Consider the following 22,552-nt stretch of genomic DNA (forward strand, 5'->3'; position numbering starts at 1 on the left):
CTTCGCGGCGAGGGACTTAAAATACCGTATTTTTAAAAAAACCCGCGTGGTTTCAGAGCTGGGGGCGGGGCCTTAAGTTGCTGAGTGGGAGGCGGGGCCGCCGTTGGCTTTTTGGGGGGAGGGGGCGGGGCGGACTGGGAGTCGGTTAAAGTTCAAGCGCAAAGAGCCGCCGGCTTCGTTCATCCAGCGGTCCGTTGAGCGAGGAGCTGCTGCTTGTTGCTGCCATGGCCGCCTTAGTGAAGAAGATCATCAGCACCGCTAAAGCTCCGGCTGCCATGGGCCCTTACAGGTAAGAGCAGTGTTCCTCCTCTGTACGTGGACTGCAGTTCACCTGCGGGACTCGCTGCCACAAGATGGGCAGATGCCAGCGGCTTTAGAAAAGGAAGCGGGGCGGGGGGAGGTTTCCAAGGAAATCGAAGGAGGAATCAAGAATGGCCACTAGTCACTGTGGCTAAATATTCCAGGAGCAGAGAGAGGCATCATATGTCTCTGAATACAGTGGTTACTTGCTGGGGGTGCTAGGCTCAGCAAGCGTGTGAAAAATTCAGGAAATACGGCAAAGAGCTTCAAACCGCCCCAAATCTGGAAAGGGCTGCCGTATGCAGTGGCGTAGCGTGGGTTGTCAGCACCCGGGGCAAGGCAAGCAATTTGTGCCCCCTAACCCGTGGATTTGCGCCCCCTAACCCTAACCCCCAGATCTTGCGCCCGGTGCGGCCGGCCCCCCCCTTCACCCCCCACGCTACACCACTGGCTGTATGTTTAGAAGAAAGCACTTTCACCCAGCTCATGGTAAAACTATGGAACTCCGATTTGGATGAGATGGATTAATGGATAAGGCTTGCCAATGGCTATGCTGTGCCTCAATGGCCGAAGACAGGGTACCAGTTGCTAGAAAGGTCCTGCTTGGATGGTGAATTAGAGGGGCCTTTGTCCTGATCCTGCAGGCTCTTATGTTCTTAAGTCAAGTGGGCCATCCTGTGGCGGTGGAGCACTTGCATTGAATGCAGAAGGACCCAGGCTCAATCTCTGCTGCAGATATCAGGTGATGGGAATGGCCTGTAGCCTGAAACCCAGAGAGCCACTGTCACTTGGAGTAGTCAGGCAAATAGTCTGTCTTGGTATTAGGCAATTTCCAGTGTTCTTAAGTTGATTGTGTTAACTTGCTGTGCCCCAAAATGTGAGGGGAGATGTACTTATTGTTATTATTATTATTATTAATAATAATAATAATAAATAATATAATATCTGCATGATTACAGCCAGATCAATCAATTGCTTGTGTAAAGGAGTAATACTTAAAAAAAACCTGAGTTCAGCCAAAAAAGTAATTGGTTGAAAGTATTATATTCACGTATGTGAATACCCCAGATGGGCAGGGTATAAATAATAAATTATTATTATTCACTGAGTTGAATACTTCAGTTGTAGTCCTGGGTGGAGCGCCATCTTTAACTAAAAATATTACTTCCTTTTACCAACCTGTAAAAATGCATGATAGCTTTTTCTGGCCTCTGGAAAATTTCCCTCAGGGTGAAGCCTAAGTCTGGCATTCTTTTCTTTTTTTTAACCACCTCCCTGTTGAGGGATGAGGAAGCTACTAATCCTTTCAATTTTTAATGATGTGAAGAACTTTAATACATTGCAAATTTATTTATACGGCAACTAGAGGCAGGCTGTCATCAAAACCTGAATATATGTAAAGTTTATTGAACTCCTCAAATGGAAAATGCTGTCCTACGCTAAGCTGTCGTAGTAATCTGTCCATTGAGTAAGAGCTGGTTTGCCATTACTGCACTTTTTAATCATTAATGAAGAAGCTAGCTAGACTAAAAGTTTAATTAGTGTAAAATGAAAAAGGCCAATGAGTCTCTCTTCAAGGCCAAGTCTGGAGTAAGCTGATATACCTGAAGAAGGCATGTTAATAATCTTTAATGAGACCTCAATATTGCAAAAGATATTTTCTTCCCCAATAATAAGAGCTGCGGTCAGCTTTGGTTTCTTAGTTTGTAGTTTCTGTTCTTCACATACTTCAGCACCTGCAAGTAAAGCTATTCTCTTGCATCAAGCAAGATACCAGTTGTAGACATGTGTCATGTTCATAATGTACATACTCTGAGGTGGTCCTGTTCCTAGGTTGTAGTCTGCCGTTAATAATAGGTTTGGGTCCATATCTGAATCCAGACCCAGATGAAGGTCTCCTTCCCCTGTAACACACAGTGGCAACGAGGTTGCATCTGATCTTAAAAATGGAAAGTATAATGCTGGTGGTCAACAAGACTCTCTCAAGGCAAATCTAAAAAAAAATGTAGTATAAACACTGACAACTGGGAAACACTGGCTTACGAGCAGGGTCATGGGCTTTGAAGATGCTTGACATGGACTCACCGTTAAAACCGTGTTCATGGAAGACAATCTTACTCGGCTACGAGTGATCGCCAAAGAAGGAGGTTGCAAGTGGGTGGGGGGTGTGCATGTCATAGTCTGGTTGTGGCCTGGATATGGTCAGTGAGCATGGAATGCTGACTTGCTGGGGAAAAGCTGTTTGTTGGGAGGGGTGTGGAGAGAAATTGAATACTCCTTGGAAAATGCTGCAGAACCCTGAATAGGAGCACTCTACATTTAATGGCTTTGACCAAACTGCAGGAGGCAGTGGAAGACAGAAGTGCCTGGCGTGCTCTGGTCCATGGGGTCACGAAGAGTCGGACACGACTAAACGACTAAACAACAACACATTTAATGGCAGGTTTCATCTACATATGCTGAACAATGCTGAGCAGCGGTGATGGGTAGAAAGTAGAAGAATATTTAAGGCACAAGAAGGGGGGGGACTTCTAAAGTTCTTAGGGGAAAAAGCTCAGCCCCATGTGCTCATCAACAAAAGGGATTTTTATCTTTTTGTGGCATGCACTTGGCTTTGTTTACCAACTTGTAACAATTAGTCTAATTTTTAATGTTCTGCCCCGAACAGCAGAAAGGTTGGTCCCAGGCTAGGCCTGCATCATTTTAGCTTGTTTGAAGGTGTTCCCATTTATAATTAAGTGTTGCAATCTGCTGTTCCAAATTAGTTGGCTAGCGCAACATGTATCTAGGAGAGGCCAATGTTTGCTGAGTTGCATATTAAGGGAATGTGGAGGGCGGTGTCCTTGAGCATTAAATTTGTGCTAAAACGACGCAGTTAAGCGCTTTTTAAAAAAACTACAAGGGAATGCTTAACAACACTGCCTAAATTTCCAGAGTAGCCATTTTAATTGGTGTATTTTGAGGTTTAAAGGTAGCTTTCAGTAACTTAGCATTTGCTCTGCTGTGACAAGAACTGTTGAGGTGGGTGAAAGCAGCAAAGGTCTGGCTCACTGTTTCCAGCTCCACTGCCAGTTCAGTTTCTGCTAACAGGATTTTTGCAGAATTTCTTGGGTGTCCATCATATACTGAAACTCACAGATAATGTTGTAGTGGTTCATGGATTTCTGTCACTCTGACTGAAAAAGTGTGGTGATATGGTCCTCTCAGCCTGAGTGTTCTTAGAATTGGTGTAGGAATTGGAGTGACCAGCAGAGCGTTAGATTATAATATTTGCAACTGCACTGGTTCCACCAAATAAGAAACTTTTAAGCCTTAGAAGGGGAAAAGAGAACTTGAAATCATATTTATAATCAGTGGCAGAGTGCTGCTTTCTGCTTGGATGTTTGCCAGGTGGCAGTGGTTATTGGCACCAACTGAACAGGCATGTAACAAATGCCCAGACTGCCATAAAGCTGTGTGACCCAACATCCTATAGCAAAACCTACCTTGATGAATCTGTTTATATCCTGTCCAGCATACAATGATATCTGTACCAATAACAGCAGCATTTCTTAAAACACAATTGGTCTCGTAAAATACCACAATACACCACATTCAATAAAGACAGTATGCAATGCAACCTTGAGTAAACTGCAACAATGCTAATGTCCAAAGGCCTGAGTGAACAGCCTTTGTGTTTTAATCTGGCGGCTGCAGTGTAAGTGCCTGCTGAATCTTTATGATTATTAATTAAATATCTTTGTTACTTACCATTAGTTTCTTTGGCTTCCATCCAATACTGTCTCACTGAATTCAATGGGACTGACTTCTGAGTAAGGTGTGCCTAAGATTGCATCATGAGTTGATTTGGAAAGAGACCTTTATGGCTGCTTAGCTGTAACCTGCAAGTTTCTAGTACTTCATTGGGGTCAAAACTACACGTTATGTGCAGTTGTCTGTAACTGTAGATTATTTAATGGGAAGCATTCACAGGGCGCTGTAATCTTGAGCAGAGCATTGGGGGAAGATCCTTCTTTCCTCAAACCATTCTCCCACTCAAAATCCCTCTCCCCTTGCTTTTTCTCCCTTTGGATCAGAATTCTTAGCAGCTGGACAAAGTTATATTACATGAGAATTTAGAATACTGTAGCTAACTTCAGGACAGAACGAAGAGCAAGATCTTTCTATCACCCAGAAGACCTAGATGTACTGATGCTTATATGTTGAGGATGAAGTCAAGCTAGACTTGTTGGAGACGTTTCTGTTCATTCAGACATTTTCAATAACTCATGTAGACTGGTCCTCCACGGTATTCAATTAAATCAAAATGTTTTAACTTTGAGGTCAGGTTTTGGTTCCTTGTTGAATTCATGTTGCTTTGGGTTTAATGGCTCTCTTTTATTTTGTATTGGTTTTTTTTTACTTGTTCATTATAATCCAACCAGAGAAATTTATGCTGTGGAGCTGCATGCAAACGTCAAAAATAAACAAGCAAGCAAGCAAGCTCATGTCTAAGTTATGAATGGGAAATCTTTGGGAAACCAAAATAAAATACTTTAAGATAGCAAAAAAGTAAATCTATTTCTTCTTCTTCTTGTTTTCTCTCTTCTCTACTGCTGAACCTTAGCCAAGCAGTGTTGGTAGACAGGACCATGTATATCGCAGGGCAACTAGGCCTGGATCCCTCAAATGGACAATTTGTACCTGGAGGAACAAAGGAACAAGCCAAACAGGTGAAACACCGTTATTATTCTGACAATGAGTTTGATGTCATTATTCATGTAGCATAAATTAAATCTTAAGGGCATGTCTGCAAGGCTCAAAACAGAAGATCAGATGTACTGTTTCAACGTGTCCAGTCCTGGGGGGCTGGTTCCCACTTAACCACATAGCTGCCAGGGACCATTGAAGATTTTGGTGACCTGCACTGAGGGATACTGGATGAAAGAGTGCCCACGCTTTTCAGGACCCTTTTGGGTTACAGTGCTGAGTAGGAACACACGTTCTGGGCCCCTATTTTGGGAATGGGGAAGGCCATAGCTCAGTGGTAGAGCATCTGTAAAACATCCTAGGAACAACCCCCAGCATCTCTCTGCAGGGCTGGGAGAGACCCCTGTCTGAAATCCCAGAGAACCACTGCCAGTCAGTGTAGTCAGATGGTTTGACATCGGGCCCTGTGTGACAACCAGCTGCCAAAAACATTTCTATGTGATTTGCATTAATTTTTTAAAACAGTTGCATTTTTTTTATATTGGTGGTTTTGCTATCTATTTAACTCGCATGCTGCCTGGAGGCTGATTGCAACAGGTAAAGGTAAAGGTACCCCTGCCCGTACGGGCCAGTCTTGACAGACTCTGGGGTTGTGCGCCCATCTCACTTAAGAGGCCAGGGGCCAGCGCTGTCCGGAGACACTTCCGGGTCACATGGCCAGTGTGACATCGCTGCTCTGGTGAGCCAGAGCTGCACACGGAAACGCCGTTTACCTTCCCGCTGGTAAGCGGTCCCTATTTATCTACTTGCACCCGGAGGTGCTTTTGAACTGCTAGGTTGGCAGGCGCTGGGACCGAGCAGCAGGAGCGCACCCCGCAGCAGGGATTCGAACCGCCGACCTTTCGATCAGCAAGTCCTAGGCGCTGAGGCTTTAACCCACAGCGCCACCTGTGTCCCTGATTGCAACAGGTAGTATATATTTATTTAGTTGTATAAATAACTGACTAAAATCCCAAGGTTCTTGTGCACATAGTTGCCACCGCAGAGAAAGCTTGTTTTCCTTACGTTTCATTGAAATTCATGGAACATAGGCTGGTTGTGACTTGACTTGTAAGCACAACCCTTTCTAGATGAGGGCCTTGGTGATTTAACGTTTTGCTGAAGTTTGTCATTATAAATTGCTGGTTCCCACCCTGTGTTTCATGACGTTTTAAAATGGTGCATATGTTGTAACCGGCTGTGACTCCTAGGGGTGAGGTGTGCAAATCCAAATAAATGACTCAAACCCATTTTGTGTGTTTAGGCCCTTCACAATATTGGAGAAATTCTGAAAACTGCTGGCTGTGACTATGACAATGGTGAGTAGAAGCTATGCTAAATGAGTTACTTCTGAATTATCTTACCTTGAATCAGACAGGAAAAGAGAGACAATGAGACAATGAGAGAGGTGGAGCTGCTGTGAATATCTGCAGGGTTGGAATCAAGAACATTCCCTCTTCTCATATTTACATGACATCCCATGTCCCTTTACAAAAAAAAATTCTGGTTGATGCAAACATCTTACTGAGCCCCCATTTTGGTGGGTTTTAGGATTTTGAAAGTTCTTACTATGTCACCTTTATTCTTCAGGTGAAATTCTGAATTAACAGGTACCAGCAATCTGAACTACCTCCTGGTTACTATTTAACAAAGTATAAAAGGAGAATTCCTGGGTTCCAAGATCCAAGTTTGGGGCAAGTACTCTTTGGTGAAAAAATCCCAGCAGAATTTTAAAATCACAAAATATGCAGCAACAAAGTAAAGCATAGAAATATAGGCTGGAAACATAGACCTTTAAAATCTGCCCTTCCAAAGTTTCCTTCTTCCCCACTTCCAGACTCTCCAAAGGTCAGATTCATGAGCTTTTCAGAAAAAGTTGCACAGGCAGTAAAACTTGGCTTAGGTACAAAGTGGTGAATGTTCCTAAATTATTGATATAGGAACTCAAGAATGGCTGATACGAGCCATGCGGTTGAGCTGGAGCAACCAGCTCAAACCATAACACATGCTGAAAAATTGTTATTATAGTTTTTTAAAGCTTGATAATTGGGAGGGAATGGAGTTTAAAATACCATTTTCTCATGTATAGTGGTGAAGACTACTGTGCTGATGGCTGACATGAAGGACTTTGATGATGTGAATGAAATCTACAAGCAATGTAAATATCGCTACAGCTCTAACGCTTGTGTACCGCCAGCTGTACAAGCAACAATGTTTTGCCCTGTACAAAACATGAAGCAATGTGGTCTCCACCAAGATGGCTTCAGCTGACAAGAGCGACACAGAATGGAATGAGAAAATCCAGATGGGGGGGTGGGGTGGAAAGAGAATTGTTCTGTTTTGAATGCTCATGCTCTTGTGAGCCCTTTTGTTAAAACAGTCTGTGAGCTGCTTTTTTGTAATTGGTTATACCCAGTGCTAGGCCCATGGACATAACTTAGTTCCATTAGTTTCTATGTGTCTACTTTGAGTAGGACTTAGTTGGATTCCAGCCAGGCACTATCACTAGAGGACAGCAAAGAGCGGGCCTGGGGAGGAATTATGGCCTAGTGAAAATGTTTATGGGCCTGGAGGGCTGAATTTGACCCCTGGCCTTGACATACCATGACATACAAACAAAGCCTCTCTCAAGGACAGCTGGATTATACAACCTGTATAAATTATGCAAAATATTTTTATTTTGCTTTAGTTAAGTCAAATGAAGAGCTTTATGGGATTTCAGTGCTCTGCTCCTTGATTACTGAAAATTCCTCTTTCTTGTAAAGCATCACTTGGCATTTCCCACATATCTGTAAGCTTTTTCTTGCCTTAAGGCTTAAAAACTTACTACTGATTCTACTTCCTGTGGTTGCATAGTACAAGAATACAGATAGCCTGCTGTATCATTGGTGAATCTATTTACCTAACTCAGCAAGCTGCTGCAAATGTAAGCGAAACTCCGTATTTCATGTTGTCAATATAATCATTGCAATGTCTTTTCTATTCTACTCAGTCTTCAAGTGCAACTTTCCAGCCCGAGCCGCTTACCAAGTTGCTGCTCTGCCAAAAGTAAGTGCTGTTCTATTTCTACAAAACAGCTTCTATACGATTTCTTGCAGATAGAACTGCTAAAATTATTTAGACACAAGGACTTAAAAAACTTACCAGTAATTTTGAGAATTTACACAAAGGAGCAGGATATGACTGAGAAGAAAGCCCCATTGAGTTGAGTGGGTTTACTCCCAAGTAAGGGCATATAGGATTTCAGTTTGAGTCTTTTGGCACCTTAAAGACCAATAGACTTACAGTATTGTGACATTAGCTTTCATAGACTAGAGCACATGTTTAGAAGACATGAAGTGTAATCCTAAATGGATTGTTTAGAGCCAAACAAGCATGAAACTTAAGAGACTGTGTGTGACAATTCCATGTAAAGCTTAACGTATTCAAGATATGCTTTGTGACCATTTATAATAGCACTATCAGGTGTCGTTGTGAATGGCTGCAGTGCTTGTATACATTTAAGCTTTGCATAGAATTCTCATAGACAACAGCACCTCTCACATTTTTACAGCTTTTACGTGGCATGAACGGCTGCAAATTTTATACATGCCCCCTCCAGCAAGTGGAAGTGCTTTCTATTACACAGAAGCCACCATTGGCATATAGACCCTTGGAGTCTAAGGAGGATTAAATTGGAATAGACACAAAGCTGTGGGGTGCAGAAGACGCCTGCACTGATTTTATAATGCAGTTGTTTGACATCGGCCCAGGACCCACATACCTACGGGACCGTCTCTCCTGGTATGCCCTGCGGAGGACCTTAAGGTCCACAAATGACAACACTTTGGAGGTCCCAAGTAGCAAGGTGGTTAGATTGGTCTCAATTAGGGCCAGGGCCTTTTCAGTACTGGCCCCGACTTGGTGGAACACTCTGTAACAAGAGACTAGGGCCCTGTGGGACTTGACATCTTTCTGCAGGGCCTGCAAGACAGAGCTGTTCCGCCTGGCCTTTGGTTTGGACTCAGTCTGACCCTTATTTCCCTCCCCTAACGGTTTTGATCTATGGGCTACTTTTAAAATGAGGCTGCATTTTAAATTGCATTTTAACCTGTATTTTAAATTGGTGGGTTTTTTTCTATTATGTTTTTATTGTAATTTTACTGGTGTTAGCCGTCCTGAGCCTGGCTCTGGCTGGGGAGGGCGGGGTATAAATAAAATTTATTATTATCTTCCCTACAGGGTGCTCGTGTGGAGATTGAAGCTATTGCCATCACTGGACCTCTGCAAGATGCCCCACCACGACTATAAATTTAGTTGTTCTTGGTATTTCCTTTCCACAGGATCAGGAATGATTTGTGTAGGGAGTTCAGTTCTGACACTGGCTTCATATAATGTAGTCCAATTCAGGACTGGGATCCTACATGAATTCTTCTGGCAAAGATCCTCCTCCCGCATCCCCTTTCTACTGTGCCATAAATGCTCTGAGCCCTTTGCAGGATTTGGTACACATGAAGCTCATTAAAGATCTGAATACTTGGGTACATCTTGGCCCTTGAAGTAGTATTTTGAGGGAGACTGTGAAATAGTTTATAGAAAAAATTAATGTAGATTCATTCCGTAGTGATTAGAAGCCAAGATAGCATTCTTGCTATGCACTACATTAAGCAACCCTACCCATAAAAATGTTTGACGGAAAGACTATGATGGATTCTTTCGGAATACTGTATTGGAGGTGGATGTTAACTTTAGATTTAGCCACTTTGAAAAACATAGTCTTGGACTTCTGCCCTGACCCCATCTGACTTACTAAACAACCTAATGTTGATGCCAATTTTATACTGAGGGGATCTTTTGAGGTGTTTTGTATTTTAAAATAACATTACCTTCAAAAATAGCTAATTTTAATTAACTTTGTGGTTGTGGGGGTGTTACATAATAAACCAGTTGCATAAAGTATCAGATTTAGACTTGTTTCTTCATTCATAAATAAAAGTGTTTGGGTGTTTAAATTGGACCTTCTATTCCTAAAAATACCACACAGAAATAGGCAGCAGTGAAGGCCAAGTAGGTACCGCTGCATCGCATTTCGATCATTCACAGTGACACTTCCAAGCCAAATTATATATTTATAGCCTTAAGAATTACGGTACCTCTGTAGGAACCAGTTACACAAACCAAGCATGGAATACAGGTGTGAGAAGAATTTAAGGAGCTTTTTTGAGCACCCCATATTACCTGCACTTAGTATGGGACATGTGCTCTTAATTTGTACATGTGCTGAGGCAAATGCATTAAAAATGGCAATAAACTATTTTCTTCCTGTAATTATTTAACTCTGAAGACTAAATGGGCAGATAGTCCCTTCCATCACAAACATGCAATCCAGCTTTGAAGACTACTTCACCAGACTGAACCCACTTGGAGAGAGGAAAATAATGTATGTACCGGTGGCAACAGAAGAGAGTCTTGGTGCTGACATTATGAAAGTTGTAGGCAAAATATTTTAGTATGTATGTGCCTAGAAGTGTGAGTGGCCTGAATACCCCACACTAAAGCTTTTACATAGAAGTATTGCCTGAGTAATAGGGATGCGGGTGGTGCTGTGGGTTAAACCACAGAGCCTTGGACTCTCCGATCAGAAGGTCGGCTGTTCAAATCCCCGCAATGGGGTGAGCTCCCGTTGCTCGGTCCCTCCTGCTGCCAACCTAGCAGTTTGAAAGCACGTCAAAGTGCAAGTAGATAAATAGGTACCGTTCCGGCGGGAAGGTAAACGCCGTTTCCGTGCACTGCTCTGGTTCTCCAGAAGCGGCTTAGTCATGCTGGCCACATGACCCAGAAGCTGTACGCCGGCTACCTCGGCCAATAAAGCGAGATGAGCGCTGCAACCCCAGAGTCGGCCACGACGACCTAATGGTCAGGGGTCCCCTTGACCTTTTTTTTGCCTGAGTAGAAGGATAGAATTATCTGTCACAGCACTACACTGTTCAGCATTTTCAAAAGCTAATGGTATGTTACAAAAATCTATCTAAAAAGCCCCTTAACAGGCCTCCCAGGACTGGGTGAGCTTGCTTTGCCTCTGAGGTGTGGGGTATAAATGACTTCTCGGTAGGAATCCTTGCCTTCTACCTCACCTGAGGCAAATAGGCAGCCCAATTAATGGATACCTTCAAACTCTTATATGCACCTATTCCTTCCTTCCAGGAGATATGATAAATACCCACCTAGATTAAAGAAGTAAAGCTTGTCAATTGCTATTCCGTGGTGCATAACAAATACACAGAGCAGACTACTTCCCAAACCAATAAAAGTGATACTGATTGCAAACTCCAGCAGAGTTTCAGGAGCATCCTAGTATAGGAACAGCAGGACTTACCATGCTAATACCTCTCAAAAATAAGTTATCCATCAAGTCATGGACACTGATAGCATGTAAGTTACATGGTCCTTACAAAAGGAAATGTATTGCAAGTGGTTTTCGTTTCCGAAGGTAAAGATGTGAAACACACAATACATAAGCCTATCGATATTAGAATAATTAGTTTTCATGCAGACATTCCATAAATGCTTTATTTCAGTGTTAAAATTACCATTTTATAGACTACATGAGGCACAAATCCCAACCATTATCAAGTATACCCCGGCATAAAACAAAGGTTCCCTGGTTCATACATAAGGTGGGTGAAGATCAGCTCTGCTCAAGTTTACCCAACTTCTCAAAAATATGCAACCAATAGATTCACACTAAACGTCTGCAAAGTTCTTGCTTTTTATGTGAAATTATTTTCTCTCAGCTATAAGATTTGCACTTCAACGTTTCTCTTTGAAAAAGACTGAAGGGTTCACTTTTCATAATTACTATCAAATAACAGGTTTATAAAGGCAAATAGAATTCATATACACTTTGGGGGGAAATCTATAAAGTGTTCTAGAAGTACACATAATTACACACTAGAGGCAGCAATTCATTTGGTTTATACTTTTACTTTAGTGTGTGTTTTCAGGAATTGATTAGAATTTTACAGATTTAAAATTTAACATTTTCATTTTAACAGAAGTGCTACCACCACAATACAGTAACAGTGTATGTTGCTGTTGTGCTTATCAGTAATTTCTTACTAGAGTGTACAGAATTGCTTGTTTTGTCAACAGGTGACAACAGTTATCCTGTGCTTTCAAAGTGCTTTCAAAGTGCCATAATTACATGCTAGCTCTCATCCCCTGAGTGCTGGATTGCAGTGACTACCTTCATTAGTTTAAAAAAACAAGGCCTGAATTGATGCATCTTTCCAGATTGAACCAAAGCAGCAATACTGTATTACGCTCCAATATCCATACTTGTTTTATGTAACAAAATTCACTTAAGTGTTGTACTGGTAGAGTTAAAAAAAACCTCATGGCTGCAACATTATTACTAGAACCTAACCATGCTCAGACACTTTCATATCTAGCGCTTGGAGAATCTCCATGCACCTAGTTCTACAATTTATGGGTGTCATTACAGTTTGCCCTAGCAATTTATTTATTTTAACTGAAATACAGTAGATGAAGTTCTTGATTTGCAACACATGATTTCACTTAAATGGAAGTTTACAGAAGGCACTCTATGGCAAACATGAAAGGTTAACACATTGCAATTCCTCAGTGTCTTGGCAACTTGACTTCCCAAAATAAAATCATTAAAATGGTTTCTCCCCTAGTGCTCAGAAGTGACAAGTCCATACAAGCTTCTATAAAAAACCAGATTATACCAAAAATCACAGTGCTAATATCAATTGAGCAGCCAAAGATGAAGTCCAGGCAGAAGCCACGAGTCACTCTTCATTATTTGTAGCTTCTGCAATATAAAACAAAAACAAAACCTAAAAATTTAAAAGTGGCAATGACTTTTAGACAAATATATTCTAGGAACAGTTATTCTTCATATGAAGAAGCTTCTGCTGCTTATATTTAGCATGTCAGAACAATGCAAGTAAAGCAGTAAAGCTTAAAGTGGATTATTGGGAAGATCAGATCTGATGAAAATGGTGATCCTTTCTTTACTGGAAATAATTGGATATTAAATTTATAAAGGTAGGAGAACCTTTTTCAGCCTGATGGCTGCATTCCCTTCTGGGCAACTAGGGGCAGGGGGCACATGCCAGGCCAGAAGCAGAAGTAGTCAGAGCAAACAATATAAATTTTACCTTTGTACAGTAGGCTACTTTCTGCACATGCTTGTATACTCCTTTCTATCCTCAATCCAGGCTAGCAAGTAGTTTTTATTACAGTTGAAGGACATGTTCCAGCAAGGCAAAAAATACTTGAGGGTGGTACAAAACATGGCTGGAGAGAGGTGTGGCCTGGGAACATCTCCCAGGCCTGAGGTTCCTCACCCTGGTCCATAAATACATATTCTATTGACTCCCAGCATCACACAGCAGCTAAACAAAAGCCAAATGGGAGTGCTTAGCAACTGGAGGGTTGAAAGGAGCATGTACAGAAAGGTCCGTAAAACAAGACAAAGCCGTCTGAGCCTCTGTTGACCAGTACTAGGGCTACCTGATGCAAAGTGTTGCCGTATGATAAAACATTTAAAGTTCACACTTGTTGAGTCATCTTGTGCTTCAAATTGATTTGAGAAAGCAGATTCAATTAAAGAAAAGAAATCTTGACACTGGTAATTTGAGTTTGCAAAGAGTGAGCAATGCGGGAGAGGGGAGGGTTCCAACTATTTCTTATTTGTAATTCTGCACGACTCAAAACAGCAAGTGACTAAATACATATACGTGTATGAGAGAGAGCGCTAGGAAGACAAAACACAGCTATCTCTTCATGGGCATATTTATGCACAGGCACTTCCTCTTCCCACTATAAGAAATTCCAGTAATTATATCAAGCATTTATCCTGGGTGCTATGATGAGCTTTTAATTGCAGACCCTGGTTTCCAAAGCAGTAGGGGGCCTTCAGTTTCACAGAAAGGAAATCTCCACCATCAATTAAGATTGAGGGAACTTAAAGTGCTGTAATGTTAGATCTGGCCTGAGCGATGAACCCTTTTGCCTGCCTTTTCATTTGTTCTTTTGTCTCTAGTCAAAACCTGTACTTTGTTTTGTCCAGTGAGTGAGCTTCTGAACCCTACCCATTCCTCACCTATTATAACAGAAATCCGAGAATGGGAAATCCCAGAGCCATGGTAGCAATCTGATCATCATTAGAATGTGTTTGGCAAATAGTAACTATGGAATTAAATGTGTATAATTAAGCTTCTCATTTCTCACATGTGCATCTTTTCCAAGTCTATTTTTAACTACCGGTAGCTTATCTGCTTCAAATGGCTTGGGGCCAAAGTAGACGAAAGCAGGTAGTGGTAGTCCAATTTTTACAGCAAAAGGGTTCACACAAGTGCTACAATAGCCACTGTGCCCTGCTGCTAGTTTCCCTACAGTCTGACCCCTCCTCAAAGGACTTTTCTCTACAGCTGTGCAATTATGACAGAAGTGAACCCAGCTGAAGTGAGGGCTTTCCAAGAGGGTTGTAGAGTTAAGTGGCAGACAGACAGGCTCTACTTTCCCCAACCTGCTGCCCTCCAGATGCTCTGGACTGCAGCTCATATCATCGATGACCACTGGTCATGCTGGCAGGAACTAATTTGGAGAAAGCATCATCCCATGTTCCTACTACCATTTTTAAACAAAAGCTGACAACCTCTAGATGAGGTTAGGCACACAGACCAGGGATGAGGAACCAGGTTTTCTCCAGATACAGTGGTACCTCGGGTTACAGACGCTTCAGGTTACAGACTCTGCTAACCTAGAAATACTACCTCTGGTTAAGAACTTTGTTTCAGGACGAGAACAGAAATCGTGTGGCGGCAGTGGGAGGCCTCATTAGCTAAAGTGGTACTTCAGGTTAAAAACAGTTTCAGGTTAAGAACAGACCTCCAGAACGAATTAAGTTCTTAACCCGAGGTACCTCTGTATTGCGAGGATACAGTTCCCATAATCTTTGGCCACTGCTCAGATTGGCTAGCGGCAGAAGTAAGTCAAAGTTCAACATTTGGAGGACTACAGATTCCTCATCTCAGAGTTAATCCTACACAACCTAGGCAGATTTAAAAACAAGCAGTTACCTGCAGGACACCTTTTACATACCTCTATTTAAATAATGCAGGCAGCATCCAGGACGTGCCAATGAAAGGTTATGAATACGAATACAGCATTTTAAACTTCTAATATATTAGCCCTTTGCTCCTCCGTCAACATACCTATCTCTGTTGCTGCCGTAGCTTCTCCCATTTCTTCTTCTTTTGTTTCAGAGCCCTCACTTACTGCATCACGGTGCATCTCAGTTTCCTTCTTTTCTCCTGTCTCACCTGGAACAGTAACCATAGAGATCAAGCCAGGGAACACTGAAAGAGTATTGAGTGCCCTAGCAGGTTCTGCACTGGTGGCTGGCACCCTTTGGAACTGGTAGAATGGAAGACAAGAGAGACCAAAAGTAGGTAGAGCCAATGACAGGCAAAACCAATTAATTCCAGCTTTGTCCCCATCCTCTTCCTTCCTGCAGAGTTCTATAAAGGGCAAACTGAAGACTGAGAAGCTACCCCTGGGGCTGATGGTAAGGAGGCAGGCAGGTGGCACCTGCCTGAAGCTGGTGGGGTAATGCTCCATTTGTGCTAATGAAACAGCCCCCACTGATGCTACGGGTGTTCTTTATAACATCAAAGAAGAAATAGTTGAAAGCACAGGAGACATGCAGCACTTGCCAGCTGATATAAATGTATCTGCCACATCAAAGTGTACCTATCATTGTCCTCTGTGTACTTTTAGAAAAGTTGTTGGTGAAATAAGTAACTTAAGTCGTATTACTAAACTTCATTCAAAAGATTACTTGGTTTTCATCTGTCAGCATTCCACGTGTCAAGACATGTACGTCCATGTAAACAGAATTTCCATTCACCCATGCATTAAGTGATTTTGATGTTTTTCAAACCATTCAGTAAATGAATACTACCTTGTTTCCTACAGCCTGCATTTTGCAGAAATCCCGCTGCACATACCATAAAAGTGGTACAGAAAAGATTCGTCATAGGAAATGGCTATCATAGCTAATAGTCACTCAGCACTAGGTATAACTCTTGATATGTTCAGATGCAGAATACCTACAGCTACCAAAGGCCACAGCCAAGCAGCATCTCAAAGGGGAATTTTCCTGGTGTGATGGGAGACTGATAATGGACAAGATAAACACTTGATGTAATGCAGCAAAGCAATTCTAAATAAATACTATTACCTCACAAGCAGACTGAAAACAATAATAGCATTGTATTTTTGGTTAACTATTATACACATCACAATAATTTTGACTGGACTGATTTGGAATTTAGCAAAAAATTGTAAACCGCCCTGTGATCCCTGGATGAAGGGCGGTATACAAATCTAATAAATAAATAAAATAAAAGAGAAACAAGTTACTTTGATGTCAGAATGTGCAGATCCATTACCAAATCAAAGTACAGTCGCCTTTGTGCCATTTGTCTTCTGGCAATATGCACCAAAGAAGGGCTTTCCCACCCACTCTCTTGTTAGCATCTCACCTAGCATAAATAATTGCTGGGGGCGGAGGAGGAAACTAAGTATATGAAATGGGAGCACAAGGAAACAAAACAAGGCAACAATTGGTGGCACTGACCTGTTATTCAGAGGGGGCCCTTTTAGTCTAATTATTTGTCAAAGCTACACACAACTCAAACCCGCAGGGCAAGATTTTTGCCCTCATGTACCTGCATGCAAAAAAATTCATTACAATCGGTGGAATCTGCATACAGGTCAGAACTTGGCCTTCTCAGTCTGAAATAGCACAACTTATTACCCTCAGTCTGTTGTTGTTCTTCATCCACTTGCAGCTCCTTCACAATTTCCGTTACAAGACTCCTAACAATTTCCTCAGTTGCAGGCTCAGCTGTGCCTGTCTCTGCTGATTCAACAGGATCGGGCTGACTGTCCTGTACAGTTTCCGGAGGCAAAGTGTTGGCAGTTTCTGTGGCAGCTTGAGGCTCACCAACCTCTTCGGCTGGTATCGCAGGTCGAGGCTCACCGGCTTCTAAAAGGGCGACAGGCAAACTTTTGCTGAACTTCTCTTCCGGCGCCACTGGTTGAGGCTCTGTGCCTTCGGGGTCGACTCTTTGACAGGTAGAAAGGGCACAGTTGGTCATTCCAGGGATCAAAACATCTGCTTCCTCTTCAGCAACACCCTTGCTTAGTTTTGCTCCATCCGAGCCCAGCTCCACTTCTTCCATTACCCCAAGTTTGGTCTGATCAGAAACGGTTTCATTTTCGACTGCGATGGGCAAGTTGTCCTCTAATTTGGGAATGTCGATGAAGCAAATAGGAAAGAAGAACACAAATTATTACTGAGAGCAAATCTATAGGTTATATATATATATATATATATATATATGCTTTCGTAGATTTTCACGGGTACAGGAATGCAGGTTTTGGTGTCCTCGGGTGTCTTCCCGTGTAAAAGTTGGGGTGTCTAGGCGACGTTTCGACGAGGTCTCACTCGTCATCTTCAGGCTGGTGCTTTCGGCTTCTTGTTACTGGAACAGAGCAGGATCTCAGTGTTTGAGTTCCTATAAATACTGTTGAGGGGGTGTGGTGTATAGCCTCCAATGTTCTGGGCAGAGAGGAAGTTCCCAGGCTAGTGTGCCTTTTCTTCTTTTGTTCCTTAATTACTTGAGGGATATCTTGAGTGATTTCTTGAGTGATATCCTGAGTACCACTTAGGTGGGTCATTAGGTGTGGATTAGTTGCTAAAGTCTTTGTGTCTTGACCTCTTGAACTTTGTGAAGAGTTTTTCTGAGAAGATGGCTGTACTGCACTTAGTTGTGCTCTGGGTTGGCTTCGTGTATAGGGGCGAGCTGTGGTTTTGTGGCCTGTGTCAGCCAGATCTGTGTAGGGATTGCAATCCCTACACAGATCTGGCTGACACAGGCCACAAAACCACAGCTCGCCCCTATACACGAAGCCAAGCCAGAGCACAACTAAGTGCAGTACAGCCATCTTCTCAGAAAAACTCTTCACAAAGTTCAAGAGGTCAAGACACAAAGACTTTAGCAACTAATCCACACCCAATGACCCACCTAAGTGGTACTCAGGATATCACTCAAGAAATCACTCAAGATATCCCTCAAGTAATTAAGGAACAAAAGAAGAAAAGGCACACTAGCCTGGGAACTTCCTCTCTGCCCAGAACATTGGAGGCTATACACCACACCCCCTCAACAGTATTTATAGGAACTCAAACACTGAGATCCTGCTCTGTTCCAGTAACAAGAAGCCGAAAGCACCAGCCTGAAGATGACGAGTGAGACCTCGTCGAAACGTCGCCTAGACACCCCAACTTTTACACGGGAAGACACCCGAGGACACCAAAACCTGCATATATATATATATATATATATATATATATATATATATCCCATTTATCCATACAATCAACTGTTCTTTTGTAAACTTGAAGCCACCCATATCAAAGCACACCTGAAAGAGTAATTTCTAGGAGTGGCAACTACACCACCAGAAGCAACTCTAGGGCTACTTTTTCTTTTTTGATAGTGTGGTTATCAGTATGCATGTTAGCTATAACTTCTAATGAAACATGTAGAATGCACTATTAGAAATTCAAAACAGAGAGTGGCTCAATTGTCCCATTCAGTTCTAAATTCGGACAAAACAGAGGGGTGCATAAAACCTGCCCCAGTATTAAAGTCAGTAGGAGTAAGCCCACTCCAAACCAAGTACTTTTACTGGTCTCCTTCCATATGTGAATAATTGTCGTTTATTGCACAAAAACTTCTGTTCTTTTACTGCAGCCAATACAAGTGGACCAGGCCTTCAACAATATAGACATAAAGCAATGCATAACATGATAGCAGCTATTTCACAAATTATTGAATGAACATGTCAAGTCATTTAGTTCTGATGCTTAGAAGCAAAAAGGCAGAGTGTTCATGTTGTAGCCTGAAAGCAGAGGTATGTATAGATGTTTCTGTCCCTTACCCACCCCAACAAGTATGAATGGTAATGATGAGCACAGTGTCCCACCCAAATTAATTTTGACAAGTTAACTTATTAAACCATCCTACAAAAACTGTTTTGAGTGAAGAAGCCTTAAGGGAACTCAGGAAAAAGCTTATAACTGCAGAATGACATGTTTGTTTCCTGGTAAAATGATCTCACCAAGAGTACAGCAGAATTAGTTACATGCCTTTATATATTCAGTGGCCTCCTTATCTTCCACTACGTAGATGTGTAAATCCTTTAAAAAGAAGACGAAGGCCTCTTGAAGATTTTGCCATATGTGTAACTAATTGCTAAAGCCCTTATTTGTCCAAAATGCCCAAGGGAAATAACTAACCATGGGGTTGATATTTCCCCCAGGATTTTTTTTTTGCTCTTTTTGAAGTTAGATTTTTAATTTTATACTATAGCTTTGCCTTTGTCCATTTGTCGTTTATTCACACATTGAATGTAGTCCACAAACTGGAGAATAGTGGATTTCTCACAAAATCAGCATAATATGTTCCTGACTTGCAGCCCCCAAACCCATTCTGGACCAATCACAGTTTGCACCACCTTCAAGGCCAGCATATAATGGCTGTAAAGCTCAGAAGTTAACCACAGTAAATTTTTAGACCAGTTGTAAGGAACTGCATTGTTTAATAGAGTTTGTGTCACACTTCAGTCTCCTGTGGCATCATTTTATAATGCAATGGAATCAGACAAGCCACTTCATGCAGGAGAGATCAGAGCATCCAATTTAGAAACGAAGCAAATACTTTTATCACAAACGTTTATACTATACCCAAAATCTGGCTCAAACAGAAATATGAAAAGCTGTTTATTGCTAGTCAAAACAAAAAAAATTCCTTCCAGTAGCACCTTAAAGACCAACTAAGTTAGTTCTTGGTATGAGCTTTCGTGTGCATGGACACGAAAGATCATACCAAGAACTAACTTAGTTGGTCTTTAAGGTGCTACTGGAAGGATTTTGTTTTGTTTTGACTATGGCAGACCAACACGGCTACCTATCTGTAACTGTTTATTCCTAGGTCTGTTTTAACAATGCCAAGGCTGTATTGTGTTACTGGACATTAAAACAAATTTAAACACAACTTTTTCATGTGGAATTATATCAAGGAGTATCAGATAACTAAAAGGTCTGATTAAGAAATATATACTTTTAAAAAGCTTTATTGAGAAGACTGGCATGTATCAGCATTTGCACATAATGCACTATCTACAAACTATGAAAGCCTGAGAACCTTTTTGCAAGTGTAACCAAGTATGTTTACTTAAAAGTAGGTCCTACCATGTTAACTGAGGTTTGCTCACAGGGAAGTATACACAGAATAATAACCCAAACAATATACATCCTCAGTGTGTCTTGGGTGTAAATGCTATTTGTTTATATGCAAATTTATACACAACTTCTTCTCAGGCAAGTTATGCGGAGTTTCAGCACAGCTTTTTTTTGAAGCCTGGTTATAATTTATACTGGAGAGTTAATACCTCTTAACTCTTAGCAGCCCAGTTTAACATAGGCTGGTAGACTAGGTTATTAAAACATCTGCCAAACTTACATAACAATGACACAGCCATATGCAATTTATCGGTAGTTACAAAATAGGCCCACAGCCCTATAGTTGCTTATTTAGAAGTAAAATTAAATGCACTAGCTCCTGTGGATCAGGGTGAATATTGCCAGAATGGCAATTTTAGTACTAGAACAAGCCAAGATAAACTAAGGTGGGAAGTGGGCTCCCCCCACCGCAACTTTTGATTCTTTTGCTTACCTCCATTAACCACAGAGAAAGTAAAATGGAGGCATGGGGGTAGGCAAGAAAAGAGGGAGCAAATTTAGGGTTCTATTCAACTAATTGTTTCCTCAGAATAAACCCATTGAAATTAATGGACCTGAAATTAATTAGCCATGTTCATTATTTTCCATGAGTCCTCTCTAAGTAGGACTAGTAGGGAATACTACCTTACAGATTTATGGACTAGAGGTTAAAAGTATCTTCCCATCTGAAGATAGCAAGGAATGCAGAAAGGATAATCAAAGGAAGACTGTACCTGCCTCTTTAATGGATGTACAGAAGGAAACAGAACTTGAGCAATGCACCTTGTTATATAGGCTCGAGAAAAGCAGAATTCCCAACCCAAAATAACAGGTGGGGCGACCCTAACAAAAATATGGCTCCAAACGGTTTTGAATCCTCCTTCCCTCCCCCCCCCCCGCACCAGATTCAACTCTATTATAAACTGAGCGCCTCTTGCTACGAAAAGAATATTGTGACACCTTAAAACACACACACACAAAAAAAACTTAACACACCGTATACTGTGTGTGTCAAACACACAGGAGCCTGGGAACTGCGGTTTGCTACGGGTGCTGGGAAATGTAGCTCCGTGAGGGGAAAACCACATTTCTGCCCCTTCCTTACAAACGTATTACGGCTCCTTTGATGCACGACGCGCAAACCCTCGACTGAGCGGAACATATAATAAAAGTTTCACTGCCACATAACTCCCAATATTACAAAGGGAGCGAATATCAAGCGGGAATTAAATTAGGTGCTGCTTTTACCATTAATTACTACAGGGGTTTTAAACGCTTCCCCCCCCCCCCCAGGTGTGCTGAGCCCGCGTCCCCTGCCTGCTCCGCTTGCCAGAGCAGCAGCAGCAGCAGCAATTTTGTAAGGGCAGGATAGAAACTTTTTTTTTAGGAGATATAATAAATTGGTAGCAGCAGCAGCAGGGAGCCTAAGGGGCGCTCACCGCATTTCTGCAGCCCGTTGGCGTCCGGAGACTTGGGAGCCGGCCGGCTGCAGTCCTTGACCTGGGTCTGAGCGCTGCTGGAGCACCCCATTTGCGCGACGGGACCCCACTCCCCACCCACACCGAGCCGAGGCAAAGAAGCGGGTCTCCCGGGGCGGCTCCTCCGCGGGAAGCGAACCTGCCGCTCCGCTGCCGCCGAAGGGAATGCGCGCAGGTGTCTCCTCTCCCAGGCGCTAAAAAGGGGGGGGGAGCGGCGGCCGCCGCCCCCCTGCTGAGCTGCGCGTGCCGAGGAACTTCCCTCTCATAGGCTCCCGCCGGAGTGTTTATCGCTCGAGCTCGGTTGCCATGAGAACGGCGCGCGGCCAGGGGGAGCCGAACACGGGGCGCTCCAAACTTTGGGCATTCTTCTTCGCACGGCGCAGGCGCGGCGGGAGCGGGACGGGCGCCTGGTGGAGGCTCGGCGGGGCAGAGCCCGGGAGGTCCAGTGAGGTGATGGGGACATAACGGGGACGGGGCACGCCGCTGGTGTCGCTTTTTAAAATCGCAATTGAACGCGGCAGTAGGGCCTAGTGGGTGGCTGCCCCCTCTGCTTGCTTTGGGCTTGCCTCCCCTGCGACCAATATAGATATTAAACAAGAGCAGGGAGATAAATCGGTGCTGGGGGCTGATGTCCGGGACCCCTTCCAGCAGGGCTGGCTCCCCAGACAGTGGCGTAGCG

At 42.7% G+C, this 22,552-nt stretch overlaps 2 protein-coding genes and 1 long non-coding RNA gene across 3 annotated transcripts; 2 read left to right on the forward strand and 1 right to left on the reverse strand.

The window, feature by feature from the left end:
• Nucleotides 1-122: 122 nt before the first annotated feature.
• On the forward strand, nucleotides 123-9,966 carry RIDA (reactive intermediate imine deaminase A). The gene is made up of 6 exons (XM_081919910.1): nucleotides 123-289; nucleotides 4,907-5,012; nucleotides 6,293-6,347; nucleotides 7,118-7,186; nucleotides 8,021-8,076; nucleotides 9,250-9,966. The coding sequence occupies exons 1-6, from the start codon at nucleotides 225-227 to the stop codon at nucleotides 9,316-9,318; spliced, it is 420 nt and encodes a 139-aa protein (XP_081776036.1). The 5' UTR covers nucleotides 123-224; the 3' UTR covers nucleotides 9,319-9,966.
• ERICH5 (glutamate rich 5) lies at nucleotides 9,867-22,237 on the reverse strand. The gene is made up of 5 exons (XM_081919881.1): nucleotides 21,835-22,237; nucleotides 16,862-17,350; nucleotides 15,255-15,362; nucleotides 10,953-12,844; nucleotides 9,867-10,585 (listed from the first exon to the last, which is right to left on the reverse strand). Exons 1-4 carry the CDS (start codon nucleotides 21,923-21,925, stop codon nucleotides 12,822-12,824), a joined length of 711 nt encoding a protein of 236 aa, XP_081776007.1. The 5' UTR covers nucleotides 21,926-22,237; the 3' UTR covers nucleotides 9,867-10,585; nucleotides 10,953-12,821.
• Nucleotides 15,373-16,289, forward strand: LOC309374738. Its single transcript, XR_014170699.1, has 2 exons — nucleotides 15,373-15,487; nucleotides 16,018-16,289. It is a non-coding gene; the product is annotated as an uncharacterized lncRNA (long non-coding RNA).
• Nucleotides 22,238-22,552: the final 315 nt, after the last annotated feature.

This window comes from Podarcis melisellensis (assembly GCF_964234715.1).
Source record: "Podarcis melisellensis genome assembly, chromosome: 7".
Classification (NCBI taxonomy): Eukaryota; Metazoa; Chordata; class Lepidosauria; order Squamata; family Lacertidae; genus Podarcis; species Podarcis melisellensis.

Coding starts and splice junctions, on each gene's coding strand:
- ERICH5 (XM_081919881.1), bottom strand. CDS start 21,925: ATGGGGTGCTCCAGCAGCGCTCAGACCCAGGTCAAGGACTGCAGCCGG. Junction 17,351..21,834: donor CAACGGGCTGCAGAAATGCG/GTGAGCGCCCCT, acceptor TTCCCAAATTAG/AGGACAACTTGCCCATCGCA. Junction 15,363..16,861: donor AGAACAACAACAGACTGAGG/GTAATAAGTTGT, acceptor TTACTGTTCCAG/GTGAGACAGGAGAAAAGAAG.
- RIDA (XM_081919910.1), top strand. CDS start 225: ATGGCCGCCTTAGTGAAGAAGATCATCAGCACCGCTAAAGCTCCGGCT. Junction 6,348..7,117: donor TGGCTGTGACTATGACAATG/GTGAGTAGAAGC, acceptor TCTCATGTATAG/TGGTGAAGACTACTGTGCTG. Junction 8,077..9,249: donor AAGTTGCTGCTCTGCCAAAA/GTAAGTGCTGTT, acceptor TCTTCCCTACAG/GGTGCTCGTGTGGAGATTGA.